Below are 24,764 nucleotides of genomic sequence, written 5' to 3' on the forward strand. Positions count from 1 at the left end.
TTCCGCCTCATCTCGTGACTTGTTGTTTTGAAGTAAACATAGAGCGACTCTTTGCATTGTTCACCCAAGAGTGTTAGGGTACTCAAGGTGGAGCCGAGGGGGTCTCCAAAGAAAGGAAAACCCTTCAACTTCTCTCCGTCGTGCCTTTCTCAATTTCGCCCCCGCAACAAATCCCTCCTGTACCCTCCCTCGTCTTGGTAATCCTCAGAAGAACGCCTGAGTTTCTTCACTGTTTAATACTAGTTTAATTAACTTTGTCCAGACATAGTGGTATAGCCTGGAGGGGGCATCTTGGAGGAGGCCATGAGGCAAGTCGACCTTATAAAAATCATCCCGCCTCTAATTTTGTATGCTAATCTCCTTTTTCACGCCGCGCCTCCTTAGCGGACTGTTCGGGCAGGGGGGGAGAAATGTTGGGGAAACTTGTCCAAGGCTTCCTGCTGCTGTTTTATCCCAACGGGCCCACCTATTTGGCCCCTTTCACTTCTCTAGGGCCTGCCTTTGCTCGATTTAACAATGCACGCGGAGCTAATCAGCTCTCTCGGATATGCGCCGCTGTCGAGGAAGGTAATCCCCCTTCCTCGGGCGCTCTCAATGGCCCGTCGCCTCCTAAAGGACTTTGGGAAAAGGCTTTACACAGATTCACACTGTTCCCTCAAAAGAAGTTAGTTCAAGTATTGTACCCCAACAAGTGGCTTTTATAAACACATGCTTGCCAAGCTAGTGGAAGAAGTGCCAGGCCCGACCTGGCAGGGGCCGGCGCTCGGTAGCCCAGGGCCAAACCCTTCAGATGAGAAAGAGAAGATTAGAGGTCCCATTGAGAAAGACGAGGAGGGAGCGGTTTCTGCACCTTCCTTGTTTGGCTCAATAATGTGTCAAGGAAACACCTTGTTGACATCTTATTTAGCAAATTGTGATCATCAAAAGACCCCTCCCTCCTTCCATGCAAGTCTTGGCGGGATCATTCAAAAAGCAGCATTCCAGACCTGTTGTCATGTAGACACAAGACTGTTTTCGTTAAAGCTAAATGCTAAAGCTACGTAAACATAGAAATCGCAACTTGTTGTTTTAAGATTAGATCTGGATGAATCAATGTAGTTTTTGTGTTACCAATTTTGACAAGCCTAAAGTTTGGTCCATGTTTGTATAGGATTTCTCTCAGTACCCCAGTTTCCTCTTGCAATCGAACCATGAGCATGCTAGGTTCTGACTGTGAATCGCCCTTAGGCACAAATGTGGGTGAAAATAAAATGAAGAGAACTTTAAATCGTTTTTGAAGACAAAGAAAAAAAATGTTCAAAGCACTGCAATTGTTGAGCAGTTTGACTGTGCTATTTCATTTGAACATGCAGCAATGTTATTCAAAGATTCTGACAAAGTTCTTTTGACGTCTCATATAGGCGTCACGTTTGATCACATTTAAACATATTGTTAAAACAAAGGCTAAATCCTAAAAAACATAGCATTTTTCAAAACATTCAAAAGACATTCAAGTGACTCAAATGGCACACTTCTGTAAAAATAGTTTACACAAGGTAGAAAGTTTATGATTAAACTGAAAAGAAAATTTCAGTTAAGTAATGAATATGTTCAATTCCTTCAATTTTAGATCACTCGAAATTGTTTTGCTTCACTTTAACAAGAACATTTACAAGAAGTCAACCCCCTAAATTTTATTTTACAATAATTTGTTACTTGAGCCCTGAACAAGTGTGATGTCATTTTTATTTGACAGAAAGTGAAAAAAAATGCCTTGAGATGGATTAAAACAAATGGATTTTGCAGCATGATTCATATTATGCAAACACAATATTAATCAGAATGCCATGTTAAGAATAATGGTGATGGTAGAAAATTTGATGGTAAATAATGTTTTTAGGATGGCTTCCCCTTTCATTTAAAAAATACAATTCACACTAAATGAAACATTAACATCAGTAATTGCTCAAATATTGCACTTTTAAAGTTTCTCCTGTTTAATTTGTCTTTATCCTTGAGTAAAAAAAGTTGAAGCAGCGTTTTGTGTTGATCATGACTCAGACACGCAAACATTTACCCCCACCCCGCGGGTGATGCGACCTCCGACCGAGGGGTCTGAAGTTCTGTGTTGGTGGGGCGGACCTGCCATGTCCAATTTGCCCAAGCACATGAGCACAAGGTGGCGGGGGAGAGATGGACGACAGCAAGGAGGAAGTGTAGGATTTCAAACAGCCTCTTTCTCACAAAATGATTGTTAACCAAATTTTACTCACGCTAATAGAGCAGCAGACTCATTTCTCAAAAGTATAAGGAATGCCTTTTTTGATTGTGGCGATATGATTTTACTTGGTTGCAAAAATATTTTACTGGTAGGAAAGAAAAACTGTGGTTGGGGGGGTTAGTATTGCCTGTTGAAAAACAAAACAAAACAAAACAAAACAAAACAAAACAAAGAAAGCACTTTCAGAAAAGTGCCTGACAGCAACGTACATTTTAAAGTCCTTTTTAGTTTTTTCTGCAATCAGTTTGCTATCATGCTAAATGTTAGCATAAGAACAGTTTACATTTTAATGCTCGAGATGTAATAATAAAAAAAAAAAAGTACCTGGCCATAGTGCACAATTAGTTGTTGTTACTGGCTAAATGTCAGCATAAGAAACGTTAGCATGCTAGCATTTGAGCTATTCACCATGAAAAAAGTAACTGACCACAGCGTACATTTTAAAGTCCTTATCATTCAGCTTCTGTGCTTTCTGAATTCAGGATGCTATTTTTCTAAATGTTTGCATAATAGTGGACATTTGACATTCAAGCTATTCATGGCCAAATATGTACCTGACCACAGAGAGAAATTGAAAAATGTTATTGCTCTACCTTACTCGATCCCAAATTCATCTGACTAAATGTTAGCATAAGAACAGTTAGCGTACTAACATTTTATTGACACTAACTTACAAGGCACAGTTAGTCAATGCTCTGCCTTTGTGCTTTTGTTGCGTTCAGGGTTTTTTGTTGATGCATTCTGTAAATGTACCTGAGATTTTTCCTTTTTTGTTGGGTCTAAAGTTTGAAGTAAATTAACAAGGGAAACCAAATTTGCCACAGGTTATTCACAAATGCAACAGCTCTATTCAAAATGTTCACTTTTTATGGGTTTAATCAAAATAATACACAATGATGGCTAATTCTTCTTTAGTAGAAAGCAACTTGAAAAAAAAACAACAAAACAACAGATTCTAATGCTTGAGAGAATCCCTGACTAATAGGATTTAAGGCTTAGGGGTTCTGGACCTACAACACCTTGAGGGGCGAGGGTCAATATGAATGTGAGAGAAAGCCAACATAGATGAGGAAGAGGAGGGAGGATGCAGAACGCACATCATGTGGTCCCATGACCCAAAAATCTATGGAATCCACACCACAAATTCCTTAAATACCCGTCTGACCGTGTTCAATATCCGCAAAGCAGGTGAAATAATAAAAAGAGCAGCAGATAGAAAGGGGGCAATATCAGTGCATTACCGATCAGGATTGAGACATAAGCTTCTAAAGGAGAGAGGAGGATGGCTGAGGGCTCACCGGGGTGGTCAATCCCCCTGCTCATCCACACAAGAATGGGGAAGGAGAGGAGCATCAGAGGGATCAAGCTCAGCTCATCCCACTGATGTGCACAGGAAACACAAGAGCATGGGAACCCACTGGGGAGCCCGCAGAGGTAGTTGAGGTTCCCTGTGGGGCGGAGGTGAATGCAGATCAAGTCAGGAGGACACAAACAAGGTGTTTACCTTATGACATTTCTTTTACTTTGGGAATAATTTTAGAGTTTATGATGCTGTACTTTAGGTCTTTTCACACTCCATTTGGAAATATGCATGAACACTATTCATTGATTATTTTACAAGAATGAATAAGACAACATTTTGGAGCACTAACACCTTTTACTACGCTGCTATGCTAGTCTCTTCCTCCTAATTGGGGAACGTTTGCACCAGTGTTCTGTTGTCGCCACATTACGACTAGGCTGAACATGAGGAAAAGTAAGTCTATGTAATAAAGTATAAGGGCACATACAAGCAAGGATTATTTTTACAATTACAATGAGCTATTTTAGCCAATTTTTAGTCAGTTCAGTTAGTCAGTTAAAATGTGCCCCTTGGTTTTCAAACGCTTCCAAAACGTAGATGCAACAGCACCCTCTAGCGTTCAAAACCGTTTAAAATTCAGACAACGTAGAAATAGAAAAAATAATAATCATTCATTATAGCTATGTTATAAAAATACACTGCAGTATTTCATATAAAAGAAATGGTCCATTTTTTAAGAATAAAAATATTAAGGAAATACAAGTAATACTTTATTGTCTTCTAGGAAAAATTAAATACATCTCGACTCAAATCTGGAAGTATCTCCAACTATATTTGGAGATACTTCAATTCAATCCAACCTACAAAAAGTTGAATTTCTATTTATTTGAATTCAAATAGTAAATAACTCAAGTTGAAAAAAAAATGCCTTGAAGATATTAACAGTTATTTACGTCTTAAAATAAAACAATTTAAACAATTTACAAGCAGGATTTGAGTTTCATGTTAGAAAGAGCCACACTGTGATCAACTGTTTTCACAATAGGCAGTATTGTTGTAATTCAAATGCCGTGCTCTTCGTGTATTTTTCTCCAATAATTCTGAAGGTGGTCTTAAAATTGTTTGTTGTTATCACATTTCAACTATTCTTTAAGACTAATTGTTTTTTTTAAATTTATTATATGTGTTGGGTTCTTTATTACTTTTACGTAAATAACAAAATTAAAGCAAAACAAAACAAAACCAACCATTTGAATCATTATCTTGCCACTGCGCTAGATGTCGCTGTCATTTTTTTGGAACCTAGGCGACATAGTTTGCAGATCATCTCGTTTATTCTCCGGATGTCAACACGGCGTGTAAACACCCATTCAGTCCAGTACACAACATACAACTGGAGGCGAGTGTTCCGCGTTGTCGACGTTTCAGCGTCGTTGGAGGAATTATAATTTCACAAACACATATTAATTACACTTTGGAGTGCAACTTCTCCCTGAAGCGACTGGAGGACAAAACAAAAAAAAAGAAAAAAAAAACTCATTTGGTGGCGAAGTCGACGAAAGGGGCGGTGTGGTAAACTGCTGAGCCACCGACGAGCATGGCAGCTGCGACTGTCGTGGAGGCGGAGAAGCCCGCGGCGAGCGAAGGCGCCTCCGCCGGCTTCTCTGGCATCCACGGGCCGGCCTGGGACGACTCTCAGCTGCGGAGTTATACCTTCACGACCAAGCCCATCCCTCGACTGTCGCATACCGACCCAAGAGCCGAGATACTCATTAACAACGAGGTGAGAAGCAGAAACGACTACACTTTCAGTTCTGCTAAATATGAATTATAGTTGTATTATTGTGCATTTCCCTGCCTTTCTGTTTGCACGCATTTTTCAAATATGACTTTACTTACCATTCATATGAACAACTTTAGCACGTGCTTGACTTATCATGATTAAAATGTAATGATACATCTCAGTGTTATGCTCCCCATTTTTGCACCATTCGCATACATTTCCACTGTCGCGAAAATTGACCAGCTATCTGTATTCGACGTAAAATATGAAATATACGTGTTTTTTAAAGAATTGAATTAAATCCTGTATGTATTTATTGTACACGTCTCGGAGGACTGTCATTCCGGATAAAATGATCACATTTTTTTTATCACCCATGTCACCTGATTTTGAGGATCTTCTGATACTGAGTCTTAAGTGTATATCATAGCAATGTGTTAAGGAAGGAAAAAGTGTCGCCAAATGGACCTTTTTAATGTTATTGATTGATTGAATTATTGTTTTTTAAAAGCACAATACAATTTATTTTGGGCAGTAAAGCACTCATTTGAATCAAGAACCCTAAAACATTTAAACTTGCTGTATTTACTTCCACTGTTTTTTGGATATGTTGCGTATAGTTGAGATAAACGATCTTTTCTTCTTTTGGCAATATCTTCTTTTTGCTATATCCATGTACTTTTCTAGCCCTTAAAAAAAGATAATTTGATAAAAAATATAATTTACACAAAATACTGTCTCCCCTATTCCATCCATCTTCTCTAGCCACTTATCCTGAAGAGGGTTGCAGGCTTGCTGGTGCCTATCCATGCTTTTTATGGGCATAAACACGGACACCCTGAGCTAGTTACTAGCCAATCGTCAGGCACAGAGGGACGAAAACCATTCATGCATCCAGTCACACCTAAGGACAATCTAGCATGTCCAAGACACCTGCCATGCATGTTTCAAGAGTGGGAGTCAAAAATATGGTCGCATAATGGTACACACCTGCTCTGGAGATGTACCTGTTTTTGAAATCAACCACATCACATTCATACTCATGTTTATTTGTGTCTTACACACCTGCTACTATTTAATCTGGCGTTGAATAACCCCAAATAGCATTGTGCAATTATAACTATTTGTTACAGTAGCTTTTAGATTTTGGAAAAAATTCTTCTCATTTTTTGTAAAGTGATTGTCCATTTATATTGTCATATTCAGCAGTAAAATGTTAATATTTTGTTTATAGTTAATTGGATAGCGAAATTCTTTGTTCGTGTACAATTGATAACTTTAAAACTACATTTTGACACTTGCTATTGACTGAGAATAACATTACCTGTGCTCAAGTCTCAGGAAACATCCAATCGTAGTTCACCTGGTGGTCATGTGATGTTCACAAGCAGATCTGTGTTTGGTCGATAGCTGAGCCTTCAGCGCGTATGTCATTTTCGGTCCACTACTTTCTGCTGCAAAAAAGGGCTAAATAAGCGAACCATACCTTTAATAATACAAAAGTCTGGCTTTTGATCAGTGATGTCAAATAGGTTTGTTTAGGGATTCCTCTCAGAAATACGCAGTGTGAATGGTTTAAATTAAAAATTTTCATTGCTTTGTATTTGTTGCTTTAAAAGTATGATCTCTCTGAGACACCGTAGCGCGTGCTGCATTCACGTAACACCAGTAAACGACTGAAAAAACAACAACAAATGTTATTTTTTTTTTGTCCAATACCTATAAAATAGATTAATTATTGAATGAGTTTAACTAGCACGGCATTTATACATCATATAAAAAAAACAAACAAAAAAACGTTGCAGATATTTTTCTTCGTTCTATTTCAAAATAATAATCGTGCCAGCCCGCGTGTAGTGGTGCAACCCATTCAACAATTAAGTGCATTCTCACCACCTAACACGGCGACAAAAGGATGCATTTACTTTTATCCCTTCTCTTATCAGGTTTTAGATAGAACTCATAATGTTAATGCAAACGACGCAATAATACGTTCCATCCACTGAAGCCACGGAGGCGGCCATGAGTAAAGGCGACGAAATATCAACAATGTTGCGTGTTCGTGTACCAAAATTCAACAAGCCATGGGCTAAGCGGCGCAATGCGTTCTTCTTTTTGTTTGCTCTTTATCATAAAACATACATGTTTTCAAACTTCTTTCATGCCGCGCCTCGGTTGTACGTTGGTGTAGTCACGTACACCACGCCGACACGGTGTTCACTTTTGTCAAGTGGTGTTCAGTGGTACGCTGGCCTTGCACCATGAAGACGCTGCTGCTGCTTGTGTCAGGATTTTTGTTTCACCCCTTGTCATAACATCATAACTCAGTCCGGTTTGTGCGCGTGTGTGCTGTCTTGAAGCAGCGCTGCCAACTCCAATGTTATAAATATAATTTTCTGTTTATAAATATTAAGAAAGCGGTGACTACCGAAAATGCACCGATTTCTGGCCAGCTTCATAAAAAAGTAAATTGGGTCAAGGTTGATTCTATTTTTAAAAAGCTGGTATTATTTGCAACCTTTCTAAACATAAGAACCAGTAACATACAGCAACATACAAGGAATATATGGATTCTCTTTCATTATTTTCTTCCCAAATGGATACTAAACTTTTATTTAGCCAATTTCTGCAGTGAGCAGTTAATATTCTTGTCTACGGTGTTCCTTACTTTATTGCTGGGTTACGTTACTGTTTTGTCTGGTAAAATTATGTAAGGGGGAAAATATCAAGAAAAATAGTGAGGTAAACCTGCAATAGATAAAGTCATAAATGAAAATCCATGTAGTGGAGGTTGATTAAAAATATATATACAGTATACATTGCTATTTTCTTTGACTGGTTTGACTTAAAAGGAAGAAAGATTGCAAAAACCTGCAATAGGAGAAGTTATGCTCATCAATTAAAATCCACAATAAAGTGAAGCCACAATAATCGAATTGCGAATTTAGCGCGAACATATATAATTCTGATATGGATTTTAAATTTTATACTGGGGTTTCAACTTTCAACAGGTCCTTCCAACAAGGTTTCAATAACTACACAACAAATTCCATAAATGTTGTTCAAGATGTAAAGGGGAAGAATTTCTTTACAATATTGTGTTCAATGCGCCCCTCGCAGTCTAAACGTGGCATTCTGATTAATTTTGCATTGGTGGAATATGATTTAAGCAACAAAATACACTAATTTTTATCCCTCTCATGGGGCAGCCATTTTGCCACTTGGTGTCAACTGAAAATGACTTCAGTTATTCTGAGTTTATCGATCAATCAAGGCTCACTCGTTGAATGAGTTTAGTCATGTGATAATTCAAAAGCTGAGTTTTTGGTGCTTTGATGTCATTTCAATGTGTGCATTTAATCAAAAGTATTGAATCACGTACTATGTATTTGCAGGAGCCGGTGGTTTTAACGGACACAAATCTTGTGTATCCCGCTCTCAAATGGGACATCGCGTACCTCCAAGAAAACATCGGCAACGGCGACTTCTCTGTTTACATCGCAGAAAACCACAAGTTCCTCTACTACGACGAGAAGAAAATGGCCAACGTGGATAACTTTATCCCCAAGTCCCGACGACTGGAGATGAAATTCTCAGAGTTTGTGGAGAGGATGGAGCAATTGCAGCAAATGGGAGGGGAGGAGCGGTAAAATTGAATAATTCTTTCCATTACAACAGATTGCAATGTCATACAGTGGAATCTATTTTCTGTTATGAAAAAAAAACGTACTTCATTGTTATTTGGGTTTGTAATTTCAGAATGTTTCTCCTTACGTACTTTCTTTGCGTATGTCCTAGTGTGTACCTTCAGCAGACGCTCAATGACACGGTCGGAAAGAAAATAGTGGTGGACTTCCTGGGTTTCAACTGGAACTGGATCAACAAGCAGCAGGCCAAAAGGAACTGGGGCCAGCTGACGTCCAACCTCCTGCTCATAGGCATGGAAGGTACGTAGCTTACACTTCCAGCTTGCCATTTCTTCCTCAGCAGAATGACTTTGTGACGATGTAATTGTTCTCCACGCTCAGGCAACGTGACGCCTGCGCATTATGACGAGCAGCAGAACTTTTTTGCACAGATCAAAGGCCACAAGAGATGCATTCTCTTTCCTCCAGACCAGTTTGAGTGTCTCTACCCGTATCCCGTACACCATCCCTGTGATAGACAGAGTCAAGTAAGTGGTGATTGTTACAAATGTTTGAAAAAAAATGTGCGTGAAAATGCGTGTGTTTCCCTGCGGTGTTAATTTACTTCAATGCATCAAATACTTATTTAAGATATTCCTTCACTTCCTCCAGTTTTTATTCACAACTTAAGACATTAAACAACCCACACGACCTGCTCTAAAACACTCAGTTTTGGCAACGTTGGCCACTTTTTAAACATTTTCACTTCGGAGTGTATTCACATTTGTTGCCGTGAGATTATAAATTGACATCCTTTAAACAAGATACATTTTAGCAAAGTATATATATCTTTTTACAACGTTGTCTCATAATTTAATAGAATACAAAAATGTGTGGTTCTGTAACTGTCAACTCTAAAGACTGTACTATATTGCTAAATATTATTTTTGTCATTTGCAGGTTGATTTTGACAACCCTGACTGTAATAGGTTTCCTAATTTTAAAAATGTTGTTGGCTATGAGGCGGTAGTGGGCCCGGGAGACGTGCTCTACATCCCCATGTATTGGTAAGAACTACATTTCATGTATGCCAACTGTGGAAATGTTTGGGTGGTGTCTCAACCATGTCGCCACACTAAATTACTTCATTTATATCTATCAAAATGGTAATTAATAAAGCACTCATTCTGAGTTGCGATTTGATATGATCTTTATCTCAGAAGTTCAAAAAAATGCAGATGTTGACAGGGCCTTTCTTTCTGACACGGAATCAATTGTGAACGAACAAAAACGGTCTAGACAACAGCCAAGTGATGATCGTCATCTGGGAGGTTGACACAAGGCAGACTTGAGGGAGCCCAACGTCCATGAATATTTTCATCGTGTATTTGTCCACTGAAGAACACTCTCCATCTTGTTCTGCAAACACTGCCAAAAGCAATAAAAGCAACTCCCTCTCGTCCTGCAAATAGTGCCAAACAGCTCGCTTACCCAGGTCACGCTGACCTTAAGATGGATGTTGTAACTTCGGTGTATGTGACTAAGAGGCCAAAACTGTGCTGGCCTAACAGTAGGGCGACTCTGAAGACCGTATGAAATTTGCAAAGTTGATAAAAATGACTCAAAGTGTGTAAGATTAATGTATATTCTATAACTGTATAAGGCTAAAGTATTATGAATATGTTGTCTTGGTGTCAGCCCTATTGATACATCTAACCTAACAAACAAAACACGTCGAGGACATAATGATATAATTCCAACGCGACATACATTTTTTCAGTTTGAAGTTTTCCAATCAATTTTTCTCCTTCTCCACCAGGTGGCACCACATAGAATCACTGCTGAGCGGTGGCGTGACAATCACAGTCAACTTCTGGTACAAAGTATGTATTTCCAACTGTTGTGATTACGCGGTGCCATGAGATAGGAATTTTATTTTTTAAAGTGTAATACTATTAGTACGCCTATTTATTAGATAGTGTTCTGTAATACTGTACTTTATAAAAAACAGAGTAATGACATCATTGAATGTAAAAAAAACCCCAACAGTTTTAGCCATGTTTTTGCTACAATTAAATGGACTTTGTTCTGCTCCTTATAGTGTTGGCGCCTTAGCCACCTGGGGGCAGACATCCATACATGCATACACACATACACAGACATATAAGTTTAGGCATAGTATCTCCTCGGTGCAATGCGGGATTATTAGTTCTTTGCAGAGGATAACTAACATATACCCATGAGTATTTTTGCATCTTTCCACAAATATTGCTCTACCTTTTCTGTTAAAGCGTCCATTAAGCAGCTTATGTCATTAATATAATGTCTCTGCTAGGGGGCGCCCACACCCAAGAGGATAGAATACCCACTGCGGGCTCACCAGAAGGTGGCCATCATGAGGAATATCGAGAAGATGCTGGGAGAAGCACTTGGCGACCCTCGACAGGTAAACTAGCTCCCTTTTCTTTTTTTTTAAGCGTAGAAACGCTGAATTCCTGCACAGATCAAACACTTGAAATCAGACTTTCATTTAGGTCATCTACATTGCATGAAAATCCCTGCGGCACGCCTGACCCAGCCAGCAACCCATTTTCTGCTAATATTTATGGCTCAGCAACGTCATACTCTTAAATAGCATGCCCCCCCCATTTAGAACAATTCCCAAGTGTAGTTGTCTTGTGATCTTTTTTTTCATAATACCAAGGATAAAACCATAATAACATGTCGTGTTTTTTAAAATTAATTTCCCAAAGATTTTCTCAGACAATTTTCATTAAAAAAAAAAAAAAATGGCATCAATGAATGTCAATTGCACTCCTTGGTAGGTTGTCCTTTGCCATATTTTCATGTTAATGACACTCAAGATGTTAATATTATGTCTCCTTTGACATTTTTCATGTGTTCCTTCTCAGGTGGGACCTTTACTCAAAACAATGATCACGGGGCGGTACGAAGATCCCGAGGAGGAATCCGACCCTTGAAATTGCGGCTTCTTGACTTTTGGACTATGTCGCTGCATGGCAATAAGCGGCTATCTTGAAACCATTGAGCTTCTCCGAGTGCCATCATCTTTGCCGATCTCAAGGGAGTTAGTTGACTGTACTTGAACAAGGTTTTTTGTTTGTGTGTGGGTGTTTAGTTTTTGTCAAGGTTCGTTATTTATGTCAGCCAGTCTTCTCAGAATATCTCGTTTAAAAGAATACGTCAGCAACTGGGGTGTGCCATGAATGATGGCATCTCAGTTGACAAACCATGAGTGAAGGAGGCAATAGAGCGCTTTACTAAGCTGCCATTTTAATGCCAAGCCTGTGGTAGGTGTGGCTCTCTGGTGTTGCGTTACCTCAATTAGCTTTGCTAAAATATCGAAGTACATACATGTACTATGCCTTTCGGTGACTTCCAGTATCTCGGTTGCGCTCTGAGCTCAGTGGATTTGCTTAAGGTATAGAAAGAAAAGTGATGTTGTATGGTGATGGATTCGTTACGAGCAAATGTGTGTTGTAAATGTTTCGGGGTTTTTTGTAACTCTAATTTGTTTGTAGAATTGCATGGCGGAACGGATCAAATCATCTACTCCTGTCGGGGCTACGGATGTTTAGTAGGAAGTCGTACAAAAAGTAAGCACTTTTGAATATTCATAAATGGATGAACGGGATGTATCTTGTTTCCCATTATGTTCCTCCAGTTCCTCCATGTTTCTTCCCATTTTATAAGACCTCAACCAATCAGGTCAACTATAGTTGACGATATAGCTGTTCGTACATTGTGTTGTTTTCAGATGTAGTGAGCGAAAAAATATATCGAAATAAATACTTAAAATACAGATACCTAAAAAATGACAACTCACATGTTAACTTATTTTAATGGGTTAGGGTTTGGGCACGATTTAAATGTTAAATTCAATTGAACAAAGTTCATAAACTTACACATTTACAAAGCCCAATTCTGTCCTTTTCTCTCAATAGTTATTTATTAATTTAGGGTCATTAATTCAATATAAATTTTAAAAGCATGTGGCTAACAGGATTAACAAAAGATTCTAAATCGTTACAGGCATTTTAATGGGATGGAAAATTGCTAAAAAGTTGATTTGTTTTTACCCAATTAACAATAAAAACATGTTTCATTGGCTGGTGAACTGCTAGTTTTATAATTCATATTAATTGTGATGTTTATTTTGGAAGAAATTGATGGGCGATAAAAGGTTAAAATTCAATGGACAGCAACACTTTCCTATTACGGTGCTTCTTTTTTTGTACAAAATCTTACTAAATTCTCCTGTGAAATGTCTGAACAATTCCTCGTGTGAACTACCTTCCAGCTCCACCACCATAGGCGCACTTGCCTATAGTTACTAATAATGTAATTGTAAAAATCTCTTGTTAGAATAATTACTGTAATTAATACCTGCTCAATTTCATATGAATCAGTATTAAACACCACTAGCCCAAGGTGCGTGTAGAGCAAATGAATTCACGTGAGCTGCATTTTTTCAACACTTAAAAAAATAATGCAGCTTTGTGGGAGTAAAGGATAGTGTGGTGATAAATCTAACAGTAATTTATATGATGAATAATATAGTTAGATTAAAAAAAAAGGGGGGGAACCTCATATATTCAAAAGTATGTGATGGCGTGCAGCCAAATAACTTTAGCCGTGGGATTGTTTGTCTTATTTATGTTCTTAATCATTTTAGATTTATACTTCAAGGACTATTGGATTAGGACTAGCAAGGGCACGTTAAGAAAAAAAAAAGAAGAGAATAGATTTAATATCGCAGCTGAGGATTGTATATGTTTAGCAACCACACCAATATTCAGGTCATGTCTTCCTGGATAAAGTCATTCACAGCAAAGGCTCATTTTGAAGGCTTGCGCTGCATCGATAATGTTTAAAGCTGCTTAAGTTTTATGGCGGTTTGTGTGATGTACAGCTGCTGTAATATAAATAAGAAGCTTGAACTCATGTAGGATTGGATTGTGTATCCGTTTTTTTCCTTTGTATACAGTAAATTTAGAGTAGCATTTTACGCTTAAAAAAAACAATTTTGGTTCCAGTCTAAACAGACTAAAAATTGACGCTCGGATTTACTCTTAAGTTTACTCTCTTAGAATGTGAAAATGTAACTGTTTTGACTGGAACTAAATAGTCTTTTTTAGAGAACATTTGTTACAGTAAAATGTACTCTAAATTTACTGAATGCTTCAAGCATTTTGTTGTACCTGTCTAAAAGACCTCAGAAACTTTACACACCGATCTGGTTTTGTTCTAAAAAAAATAAATAAAAGCACATCATCCAAACTAGGGTTGCAAAAAGTTTGGAACATTTCCACTAAATTGCAATAAATTGGCTGTTTTTTTTTGTAAATACTAGTGGTGCCTTGAGAAACTTGAGAAAAATGTCCATCTTTTTTTGTGTGGTGTTCCTTTATTAAAAAATGTTTGCAAATGAATGTTTTGTTACCTTGTTGATTATGGAACTAAAAAAAAACAAAAAAAACATGTATCTACTTTCAAAATGCTGAGCTTGATCTGACATAATTTCAGAGACAGAGAGCATGACGGAAATGAAACAAGAGAAGCATTATAGTCTACAAAATTAGTCTTTACTATAAATTGTGCGTTTTCGCCAGAGCAAGTTCAGTCAATAGCCACGTTACAGTTAAATCCATCATCATATCAGTCACGGACAACACTGCGGCTGTTTAAGTATGAATTAAATAGAATCCAGTAAAACACAATTGACCAGTGTGTAACATCACCTTACAGCTCACCCCAAATGCTTAAGAGAAAAAAAAAGAATTAAAATGATCACACCGATTTAAAATCCACAAAATACCAACTTAAGACACCATAATAGATCACAATTTACACCCTGAATGTTTTCACAATGAAAAAACACAGCACTTATACAGCAGTTATACAGCGGTGCCTTGAAATATGAGTGACCCACCTTTTTTGTCTGCTAGCTTAATGCTAACGAGTAGCACGCAATCTGAAACACAATAACCAGATTTTATAACGCTAAGCTTTGGATATTTGACCACAAAAGATGAAGACAAATAATATAAGAACAGTCCCAGGAATTTATTCTTTATCTGCATTAAAGAACGACAAATATTGCTGCTAAGGACTTGTGATTGATGTGAAAACTATAAAGGGCTGTTTTTGTCCTTTAAAAAAAAAAAATTGTGGAATGGTCACAGAATGTATAAAACTATTATTTCAAGGCACCACTGTATATGATTTAAGTTTTGAGGTGTCTTCAGATGTATTGATCTAGCTTATTGTTCAATAAAAATGTGTCTCCAAATTTTGTGGCTTAATTTGATAATAAAAGAAAAAAAAAAGTTTTGTTTTCCATAAAACCACAATTTTGACTTGCATGCTTTTCATCAGGCAGGAATTTTGTTTATTCCTCTTTCCTATTTTTATGGGAAATGATACAAAGTCATATTTAGCTTATATAGGCTCAACTCTCTTATGCAAGGGATGGTGCATTAATAGAAAAGTTGTATTCTAATAATAAATATACCCGCAATTCTAAAACACGGAGTGCTCGAGAAACACTAAAGTAATAAATGCACAGTGCATTGTATTATTTATCTAGAGTGATACCACAGTGCAAACGATCAGAAATCAGTCTTGATTTGGCGGCAAAAAAAAAAAAATCCTATATGTACACAAAGTTGAAATAAGAAAATATATAAAGCACCACGAGAACTTGACATTGTTATAATAATCCCACATGAATGACCTATAATTTCATATAGATGCCACAAAATGGTGCCAAAGCACAACTTGTCCATTATCTATAGCTTTGGCGCAAAGGCGAATTCCCAAATAGCGAATCAAAAATAAGTATGGGAACGCTCTTGTTTCATTTCCACACTCACACAATAAAAAATAAAACGGTACAAAAACATCACAATAAAAAAAATCAATTCCAACCAAAATTCAAAAGGAAATGTAACAGGAAACTGTACAACCCATGGCAACATCGTTAAAAAAAAAAAAAAAAAAAAACTGGAGAAAAAAAATCCAAATAAAACCAGGGCAATCAAAGTATAAAATAGATAAAATGCAAAATAAGTCAACCAGATATCAGTGCGTATGACTGCCGTGCTGTCAATGAAACCGATATTTGCGAGCCGGCTTGAGGTTGACGTACGTCTTCTTCATGTCGTCCGTTTCGTTCTTCTTCACCACCTGGTAGCGTTCTCCTTTGGTGCTCACCACCTGGTTGCCATGGTAGCGAACCAGCTTTTTGGGAGCCTGCCCCAGTTGAAAACAGAACGTCAAAACGGGCTGCGCCTTTGCTGATGGCAGGCGGGCGGCTGGACTCCTCACCTCTTTCGGGGCGACGGGTCGATGCGTTTTCTTGTCCTCTTCGTTGTCGACCAGCATGTACCTGCAAAAATTTCACAGTTGACTTTTCATTCTACGGCCTGCCAAGGCCTTCCTAGCAACAAGTGACCATTAACACAAATCAAGTACTATAAAATAAGCAACACTCAATTGTAGTATTATAAAAGAACTACAGTATTAAAGTACTCCACTGTAGAGAATATTCATTTTTTTATTTGTACAACCGAAATAATAAAATACTTAACAGTGAGTGTTTCCAAGAAAGAAGGCTTTAGCTTGCAAAATGAAAATCACCCCTCAATTTCAATGACAACCAGACATTTATTAAGCGTAAGATGTAAAATACAAGAGTTTTTAAGAGTCAAAACTTTCCGCTGTCAGAAATACTTATTCGGTGTAGCTTGTTCATGGGGAAGAAGGCCTTTATTTGTACAAATAAAATCATTACTGTAGATGCATTGCAGGTGTTTATTATGTACACATTTCTAAGAAAAGGTCTATGTTTGGAGGATCACAAATTATCTATCCAGTTTTAGATAATATGAGGCGTTTATGAAGGGTAAGCAACCGTAGATTAGGCAACCGTAAAGAATACCAAACAATTATTGGGTATACTATGATGATTAAAATCAACAGTAGCGTAAACTGTGTTTATTAAGACCTAGGTGTGGATAAGAGGTGGCCTTTATTTGTGCAAATGCATTTTGAGGATCGTTTACAAACCCCTTTTTACAAACAAATATTGCAACCAGATGAAAAAAATAACAGTACACAGTATTTATTTGTATATACAGTATTTTAAGATTGAAGGCCTTTATTTGTACAAAAAAGATCTTGTAATATATTTCTCATTATACTTTGTTGTTTACCAGCTATACTGTACAATGATAATTGAGTAATTCTGTTTTATTCTATTAGAAAAATAAATTACAATTTTACAGTGTAGAACACTCGGATTCATCATTGCTTAACTACATTTTAATAATGAAACAATAGTTTTGACCATTGTTCTCTACAAACTGATTAAAATGATCAATTCACTTACTTCTCAAGAATGCTTTCTTTCAGTTTCTGATCTGCCAATGTGGAAATATTCTTCCCCTGATTTACCTGAGGCCACAAAAAAACGGATGTGTTTTATCCTCACGCCAACATTAACGTGACACAAAAGGGAACACTCACGTTGAGCGGGGTCGGGCTGAGTTGGACGTCGCCCTCGATGATGAGGCGCACGGCTTCCTCCATGTCACCTTTGGCAATGGACAGAGCGCTGCGGGCTTCGGATAGACTACACTTGGGGAACATTTCCAGAAGATGCTGCTCCTGGGTTTCCAATTCGGACGCTGGGAGCTGGAAACGTGCACAGATCAGGCCAGAGAAAATAAATCCCTGTCACATTTTAAATATAAACAATTAAATTCACTTCTTTATATTTCAGTGAGTTTCTAGCATTCAATTGCAGTTTCTATTTTTTTAATTGTAGTTTGAAAGCTTAATGCGATCTAACGACTATTACTTTGGCTGTGGCGCCCTCTGTCTGTGTTTGTAGGCACTGCATGTCCCTGCATGATGAGGCTTCGCTCGGTAGGTGAGTAGCGATTTTCAATGAAGAGTCTTCAGTCTTTGGCGCACTGTTTTCGCCATTCACTGGAAAGGAACACGTTCACATGTTGAGTATCAATCAAATGCCTGCGATGCCGCAATACAAAAAAAAGTAAAAGAAGTACCTGAAGTGCGAGCTGTAGCTAGTGTGGATGCCAGGCTAAACATCATTTCACATACTTTGACACTGCAACATAAAAAGTCGACTGAGTTTTGAACCAGCTAAGTGGACACACTTTTTGTCACTGGCTATCGCCTGAAAATGACATCACTGTTGGTCAGGGCTCAGGAAATGCCCTATCACGGCTCACTTTCTTTTTTTAGGTCATGTGCTAGGCTCTGAGCAGCTGTAATGTTATTTGCAGCCAACAGCAGGTGACAAAATGGCCCTGAGACTCTGAGATGGATAAAAAAAAAGTTAACAATAATAACTGCAGCTAATATGCATATTTTTTTAGTTTAACAATGTAAAATGAATTCTGATTGAATTACAATATTTATCGACGGTCTAATAGGTATAATATTTGATTCATTTATGTACAGGTGTTCAACACCTGTGCAACACCTCAATTTAAGGGACTATCAGTTTTGATATTTGGCAGAGTAAAAATCCGATTAACAACTTGATCAGCCAATCAGTCATTTAGTCCCGAAATGTTTAAAACAATACAAGACTTGAATTACAGAACGTTTAACGTTTTTTTGTTTTGTTGATTGCATTTTGAAAAAAATGTTTCAATGCCACTTTCTTTGTCTTATTTTGTGATGTGTTAATATTTGCTTAAAAGAATGGGGAAGAAACCCCACAGGTCACGGGTAGTCACCCAAAAGATGACATACTCTCATTCTGACCTATCAATTTCAGCAAATCCTGGTATGTACGCCTCCAGCATCTCGGCAAAGACCTCCACGTCAAAGTTCTCCTCCACACTCTGCTGGGAACCGAGATCTTCCAGTACTCCAGTGATGTAAGACAGAAGGACATCGTCCAACGTGCTGCGTTCGAGTGCATATTGAATGTCACCGTTACTGACAAGAGCACACATTCACATCGCGCGATAAAACGTGGAAAGTGCGTACCTGAGATCTGCATCTGGGATGTAAGTCTGTAAAAAGTCGTGCAACGCACCGTGGATAATTTTGTGGAGGTCCATGGTGGTTTTCTAACTGTACAGAATAGGAAATGCACAATAAGATATATGCGTGGGAGTGGTCCGGTTGACCCTACAAAAAACGCACCCACCCAGCATTCACACCAAATAGGGCACGCTTACATGAACAAGTTACAAAACTTTTTTTTTTTTTTTTTTTTACAAGCTTCCGATTTGGTCGACAATGTTACGCACAAGCGATTAAGCGTGCGAGTTTACGTCTCATTTAAAACAACAAATAAACTGCACTTATTGACGTAAAATCAAAACGCCAGAACGCGTAAATCAGTCCTAATCACCATCACGTGTTTCGATGTTGTCAGTCTGCAACAATTCTCAGATAGTAAACCGTACAGTTAGCAAGTTAGCGACGAAGCGAGAACATAAATCCAAGCTCTGAAGTTATTATGAGCACAGCACAAAAGCGGAGGAATTTCCTAAACTTCTTGCTCACTCGCGTCGCCAAACTTCATCTTGATCTTCACCTTCGACGAAAAATAATTGGTAAGTTTGTGTTTGTAAAGCTATTAGCGTGTCCGTAGTTAGCTAATATGCTAACAGCTAAGAGGCTAACCAAAAGGGAGCATCCTTTGCTTATTCAACAAAACGACGCCGATGTCGAGTTTACTCACTGTGTCCGAAAGTATGAGGACATGAAGGGCTCTCACGCTGCCTCAAAATTATTCCTGAGAAGAATCAGTGCAGAATACTTGCGTATAAAGTGGCTGTCAGTGTGTTTCTGTGGAAGCTTATTAGCAATTCACAACATTGTGACGTCATTTCCTCACATTGTAAACAGCTCTATTCAACCAAGGCAACGCACAATTTGAAAGTGTGTTTTGACTTTCGTTCACAAAACAAAAGATACGAAATTTTAATTCTTAAACAGCATCGGCATTCTGCCATTCCGCGTTTGGTAGATTGGAGCAAAAAGTGCTTTCAAAATGGAAAATCATCAATCAAATTTATATGAAGAACATTTCTAGGTCATAAATATTACACTCTTTCTGCAGTAACTGAGCGTGCAACATGACGATGTATTCTCACGCCTCCACATATCATATGGTGGGATGATCACCTACCATGGAATCCATATGGACATAAGGGTAAACTGTTGACCAGTTCCTCATACATATTTGATGACTGGTGTTATCTGAGGCAACATCAGTGATGTCATCATGAGCTCCTGCTCTCAGTTACCCTCACCTGCGTTGTCATTAATGTGAATATTTAGCTATTAATCATTAATTCAAGTTTCCTTGCTCTCCTCTTTCCCTATGTGCTATTTCAGGGAGAAACAAAATACAAACCTTTCATAACAAGGCGGCTTCTGACCTTAGGTCAACTCTCAATGAAGCCTGAGGTCATGTTTTCAGATTCAGCAAAATTGAACAGTGCAATCCACACTAATTTGTAACTTTTGAAATGCTGGTGATTAAATTGGTAAGTGTTGTGTTTTAAAAAAAAACACACATTATTGAAGGAGGCCACTTGCTATAGTGAGGAGGCAGGACCATGTGTGCCTCACCTCGTGTTTTGAAAACGTAACAGGGTGGTAAATAAGAGGACATTTCCTATCTTTTTATATTGTTGTACAGTAGGTTTATTTGCTTGACTTAAGTGGTGTCGCAACTTGAAGTGAGGCTGGCTACCAATTAAATTTAATATACAATGGCACACAATGAAGGCAGACTTCAAGTGTAGATATTATGGCACAGCAGACACTTGAAGTCCCCTCAAAAAATAAACAAACAAACAAAAAAAAACAACAAAAAAAGTTGTAGTCTTGGTTATGGCGCTCAATAAATCATAGAAAAGTTAAAATTCAAAGCGAGCAAATTACAAAAGGTGTTGTTGAGAGTTATGTTAGTGGAATTCTGTTGTGTATTCGAAACATGTACTTTTTCTTTTAGTTGTATAAAAATACAGCTGAGCAAATTTATTTATCTTCCACATATTTTTGTTACTTTAAAAAGGCCTTGACAATATTTAACCGTGCATCACTTAATTAAAAAACATTTATTATGGATATACGAATATATGTCTCTTAAGATTGTGTGGTTTATATTATTGTATGCATTTTAATTTATACCTTATAGTTTATGATAAGAATTATGATATATAATAACGATATAAATATGATCTATTTCTTTTTATTTTCAAGGGTAGTGTAAACACGTGTCGGAATTGCTCAGCATTGAGTTGAAATTAGTTTACAATAATGTACGTAGTTGTAAAACGATAATCCATGTTGCTGGCAAAATGAAAGCCGCAATTTAAATTTACAGACACAAGGTGGCAGCATAGAGTCATAACTGGTTAATATTGTACAGTACTGTTCATTACGTTCCATTCGAATTTAAAATCAGCTGATTGTAGAAAGCAAGATAAATACTTTTATAAAGGCCACTTACAGTCGTAGTATTAAAAATAAAACAGGAATACTGAACACATCACTATTGTCTTTTCTTCAATAGGTCCATTCAATGATATTTCTAAATCCAGTATATTTATAGTAATGGTATACCGTTTTTTGTTTTTTTGTTTTTTTTTCTTTTTTAATTTTCTGTTGATGCTTTTGGAAATCATATACATGATCCTTGTTTGACTTGGTTTTGCTTACAGAAAGTGCGTGGCGGTAATAATGTTATTGCCAAATCAAACACATCTATTTGTAATCTGTGTATGTAATTGTCAGCATTTCAACGGGGATGAGAAGAAAATGAGATCTATATTTCATGAGAAACAAACACAAACAGCACAGATATAGATGTTGGATTTGAATTATTGAATTGGTAACTCACTCACTCACTCACTCACTCACTCACTCACTCACTCACTCACTCACTCACTCACTCACTCACTCACTCACTCACTCACACGCTTAAAAATCAAGCTTATAATATCACTATTATTTTATATCATATTTTTATTATATTTATCTTTTATAACAGTGTGCCTATTGCATGTGTGTATACTGTTATAATGATAATACGATAAATGAAAAACTGTCTCGGACACACTTTTTTCATTGATGTACACCCTGTGAACTTTTTTTTTTTTTTTCAGCTAGGTACCCCCTAGGGCATTTTGCATTAAAAAAAAAAAGGGGGGCACTGTTCCGTCCATGTTTGAGTCACTAAACTTTGGAGCTACATTTGAAGTGGTGTCTTTAGCAATTCCAAAAGTTGACAGATCATATTACATCACTTGGTTTATTTCTAGCTCTGGAAAAATATGACGTTGCTCATCTGTATAAAATCTGACAAAATAAAGGCACAAAATATTTGACAAAGAAATTATTACAATACAATTTAACAATACCATGCTCCACGTTCCAATTAAATCGCTCTTAATTTGAAAAGATAACAGTATTGCTCCTGTCACAGCATTAAAAAAGTGAAATTAGATTTCCTGATACCTGCGTTAAAATCTCATATACACCTTGAGGTTTCTTTACGTACCCACAATTTCGAAGCATGATCTAGTTGATAGTATTGCAGATATTTTCTACAGTACTAAGAGGTTGGACCATATGATTTTTCTCCTTTTATCCATTTTATTTGTCTCATTTTATAAATTATATTTATGTTTTTCTTGTATTCAACTAAGCAAGCAAAAAATTGTGTACCTTACATTACTTATTATCAATGATGTACCTATATATATATACATATATGTATATATATATATGTATATGTATATATATATATGTATATGTATATATATATATATGTATATATATATGTGTATGTATGTATGTATGTATATGTATGTGTATATGTATGTAAGTAAGTTAAGCCTCACAATGTTCTAATAGTGCATTTGCAGTGTTGCGCACCCTTATGCCAGAAGTAAAAATCAAGCATGTCATTCAATGTTGAACCTGGGCTCGGTATGTGGATCTTGTACACGTGGCACACATTTCCATTTCCATTCACACAATGACGATTGGGGGTCGAGTGTGCGGAAGCCTGAGTGAAAAAGGGTGGTGGGGGTGGGGGGTGGAAAGAGATAAATTACAATTCTCATCAACAAAACACTGAATGAGCCAAATTAATTACCCTTTAGCCAACTTTAGACAATAACGCTGTGAGCTGCCTGCTAGTGCTGTATTATTCTATTAACGTACAATTTGCAGTTCAGCTACAGTGACTTCATATTTGTATTTTATTGTATTTTCCAAGCCAATGTGTAGCATTGCATCCGCAATATAATGGCTTCGAATTATTCGATAGTTTCTGCTGAAACGCTCACGCGACAGAGATCTTATCAGCACATTATTTGCAGGGCGAGTTTGTTGAAAAGCAAATTTCACTTAGTCGAGCTGTCTCAGAGCATCATAAAGGGGCATTTACAATGTGAATTCAAGCACAGAATGGTTTAATTAATCAGAACTTTTACAATACCAGCTTTCCTCCTTCATCATAGCCCTTCTTTAATCAGAATCTTCTTCTCTAATTAATTTCCAAAATCGTTTTAAATGGCATTGTGCGGCTATGACAAACTGTCGATGACATATGTGAAGTTGGCTGTTATTTTTTATTTTTTTTTTAACTTTTATGAAGTGATGGCTTTTAGACTTGAAGGAACAAGAGATTAGTTGGCATGTTATTCAAGCGCGAGCTTGACCTGATCCAGATCCGGACCACCTACAGTATGTGGGCCTGGCCTGTCTTTCCATCTGCCTCTCATCCCGTTTCAGGAAGTGCTCTCCAGCCGATTTAACACCCCCCTCCCACCCTTCAATTGCCCCACCCCTTTTCAAATTCTTCAACTTCTCATCATTTTCTGACTGTCGTTGTAGCTTTATGTTTTTTGTCTACTTAAACTTACCCACGTTCTCTACATGTAAAATAACAAATTACTAGTGGTAGACTAAGCAGAAGTGCAACGATTAATCAACATCTACTTGATGACTAAATTAAACGATAATGATATTTGTTAGTTGATTAATCAAACAGAGAATTTTCCAAATGCTCATATTTTCAGTCTCTCCCTGGAAACATTTTCTATATCATTAGCCCTCACTGAAAGCAGACTGGTTATCATTGCGTTGAATCAAAATAAAACATTTCCAACATTTTTGCCGGTTTTCTGACCATACGGACCCAACCAGCAACCAAATCATGAAAAATCATAAAAAAGTGTTTCTGTACTGTCAATTAAAAAAAAAAAAGTTTAATCAATTACAAAAATGCTCGTTAGTTGTAGTCGTAACACTATGTAGTCTGGTTGTATTCATAATTTATTTTTGCAATATTATGAGTGTAGAACTTAGTTTCTTAGTTTTTTTCTCATACTTTTGCATATTTGCTTTTTTGCTATAAAATCGTAACCTTACGATTTTTTCCTATTTTATTATTTTTATTCAGTCTCTTAGAAGATATATAGAAATGAATGATTAAATGACTGTAATCACCGGTGGTATACTAAGAGAGGTCTTGATACACTCCTGCCTCCAGCCGCTATATTACGAGGGCCAACTCTGCGGACAACTATGTTAGCCCCGTGTCAGCAAACGTCTCGGCCCCCTTTTGTCTCAGTCCGTGAGTCGATAGGTTAACCTGTCCGCGGCATCCATCTTTGCTGCCCTCCACACACATTACCATTGATCTGAGGGAAATAAAGAGCACATGTGTTATTATATACAGCCCAGAAAAAAAAAAAA

General features: G+C 37.3%; 2 protein-coding genes and 1 long non-coding RNA gene across 3 annotated transcripts in view; 2 read left to right on the plus strand and 1 right to left on the minus strand.

Annotated features, from left to right (window-relative positions):
* Nucleotides 1–4,949: 4,949 nt before the first annotated feature.
* Nucleotides 4,950–14,425, plus strand: hif1an (hypoxia inducible factor 1 subunit alpha inhibitor). The gene is made up of 8 exons (XM_088422208.1): nt 4,950–5,346; nt 8,742–8,992; nt 9,145–9,293; nt 9,375–9,520; nt 9,933–10,039; nt 10,792–10,855; nt 11,308–11,418; nt 11,885–14,425. Exons 1-8 carry the CDS (start codon nt 5,161–5,163, stop codon nt 11,951–11,953), a joined length of 1,083 nt encoding a protein of 360 aa, XP_088278334.1. The 5' UTR covers nt 4,950–5,160; the 3' UTR covers nt 11,954–14,425.
* A 131-nt stretch (nt 14,426–14,556) lies between these two features.
* Nucleotides 14,557–19,861, minus strand: cuedc2 (CUE domain containing 2). Its single transcript, XM_088422211.1, has 9 exons — nt 19,726–19,861; nt 19,023–19,109; nt 18,795–18,938; nt 18,068–18,129; nt 17,857–17,987; nt 17,523–17,690; nt 17,386–17,450; nt 16,323–16,383; nt 14,557–16,247 (listed from the first exon to the last, which is right to left on the minus strand). The coding sequence occupies exons 2-9, from the start codon at nt 19,094–19,096 to the stop codon at nt 16,101–16,103; spliced, it is 852 nt and encodes a 283-aa protein (XP_088278337.1). The 5' UTR covers nt 19,097–19,109; nt 19,726–19,861; the 3' UTR covers nt 14,557–16,100.
* LOC148420010 (uncharacterized) overlaps nt 19,336–24,764 on the plus strand; it is an 83,582-nt gene continuing 78,153 nt past the window's right edge. The window contains exon 1 of the long non-coding RNA XR_015866483.1: nt 19,336–19,597. This is a non-coding gene — a long non-coding RNA (uncharacterized LOC148420010). The remainder of the gene's footprint in view (nt 19,598–24,764) is intronic.

Source organism: Hippichthys cyanospilos, chromosome 8, assembly GCF_059441005.1.
Source record: "Hippichthys cyanospilos isolate Australia breed blue-spotted pipefish chromosome 8, RoL_Hcya_1.0, whole genome shotgun sequence".
NCBI lineage: Eukaryota > Metazoa > Chordata > Actinopteri > Syngnathiformes > Syngnathidae > Hippichthys > Hippichthys cyanospilos.

Coding starts and splice junctions, on each gene's coding strand:
- cuedc2 (XM_088422211.1), bottom strand. CDS start 19,096: ATGGACCTCCACAAAATTATCCACGGTGCGTTGCACGACTTTTTACAG. Junction 17,988..18,067: donor AGCTACAGCTCGCACTTCAG/GTACTTCTTTTA, acceptor GTTCCTTTCCAG/TGAATGGCGAAAACAGTGCG. Junction 16,384..17,385: donor AAAGAAAGCATTCTTGAGAA/GTAAGTGAATTG, acceptor AAATTTTTGCAG/GTACATGCTGGTCGACAACG.
- hif1an (XM_088422208.1), top strand. CDS start 5,161: ATGGCAGCTGCGACTGTCGTGGAGGCGGAGAAGCCCGCGGCGAGCGAA. Junction 8,993..9,144: donor CAAATGGGAGGGGAGGAGCG/GTAAAATTGAAT, acceptor CGTATGTCCTAG/TGTGTACCTTCAGCAGACGC. Junction 10,040..10,791: donor CTCTACATCCCCATGTATTG/GTAAGAACTACA, acceptor CTTCTCCACCAG/GTGGCACCACATAGAATCAC.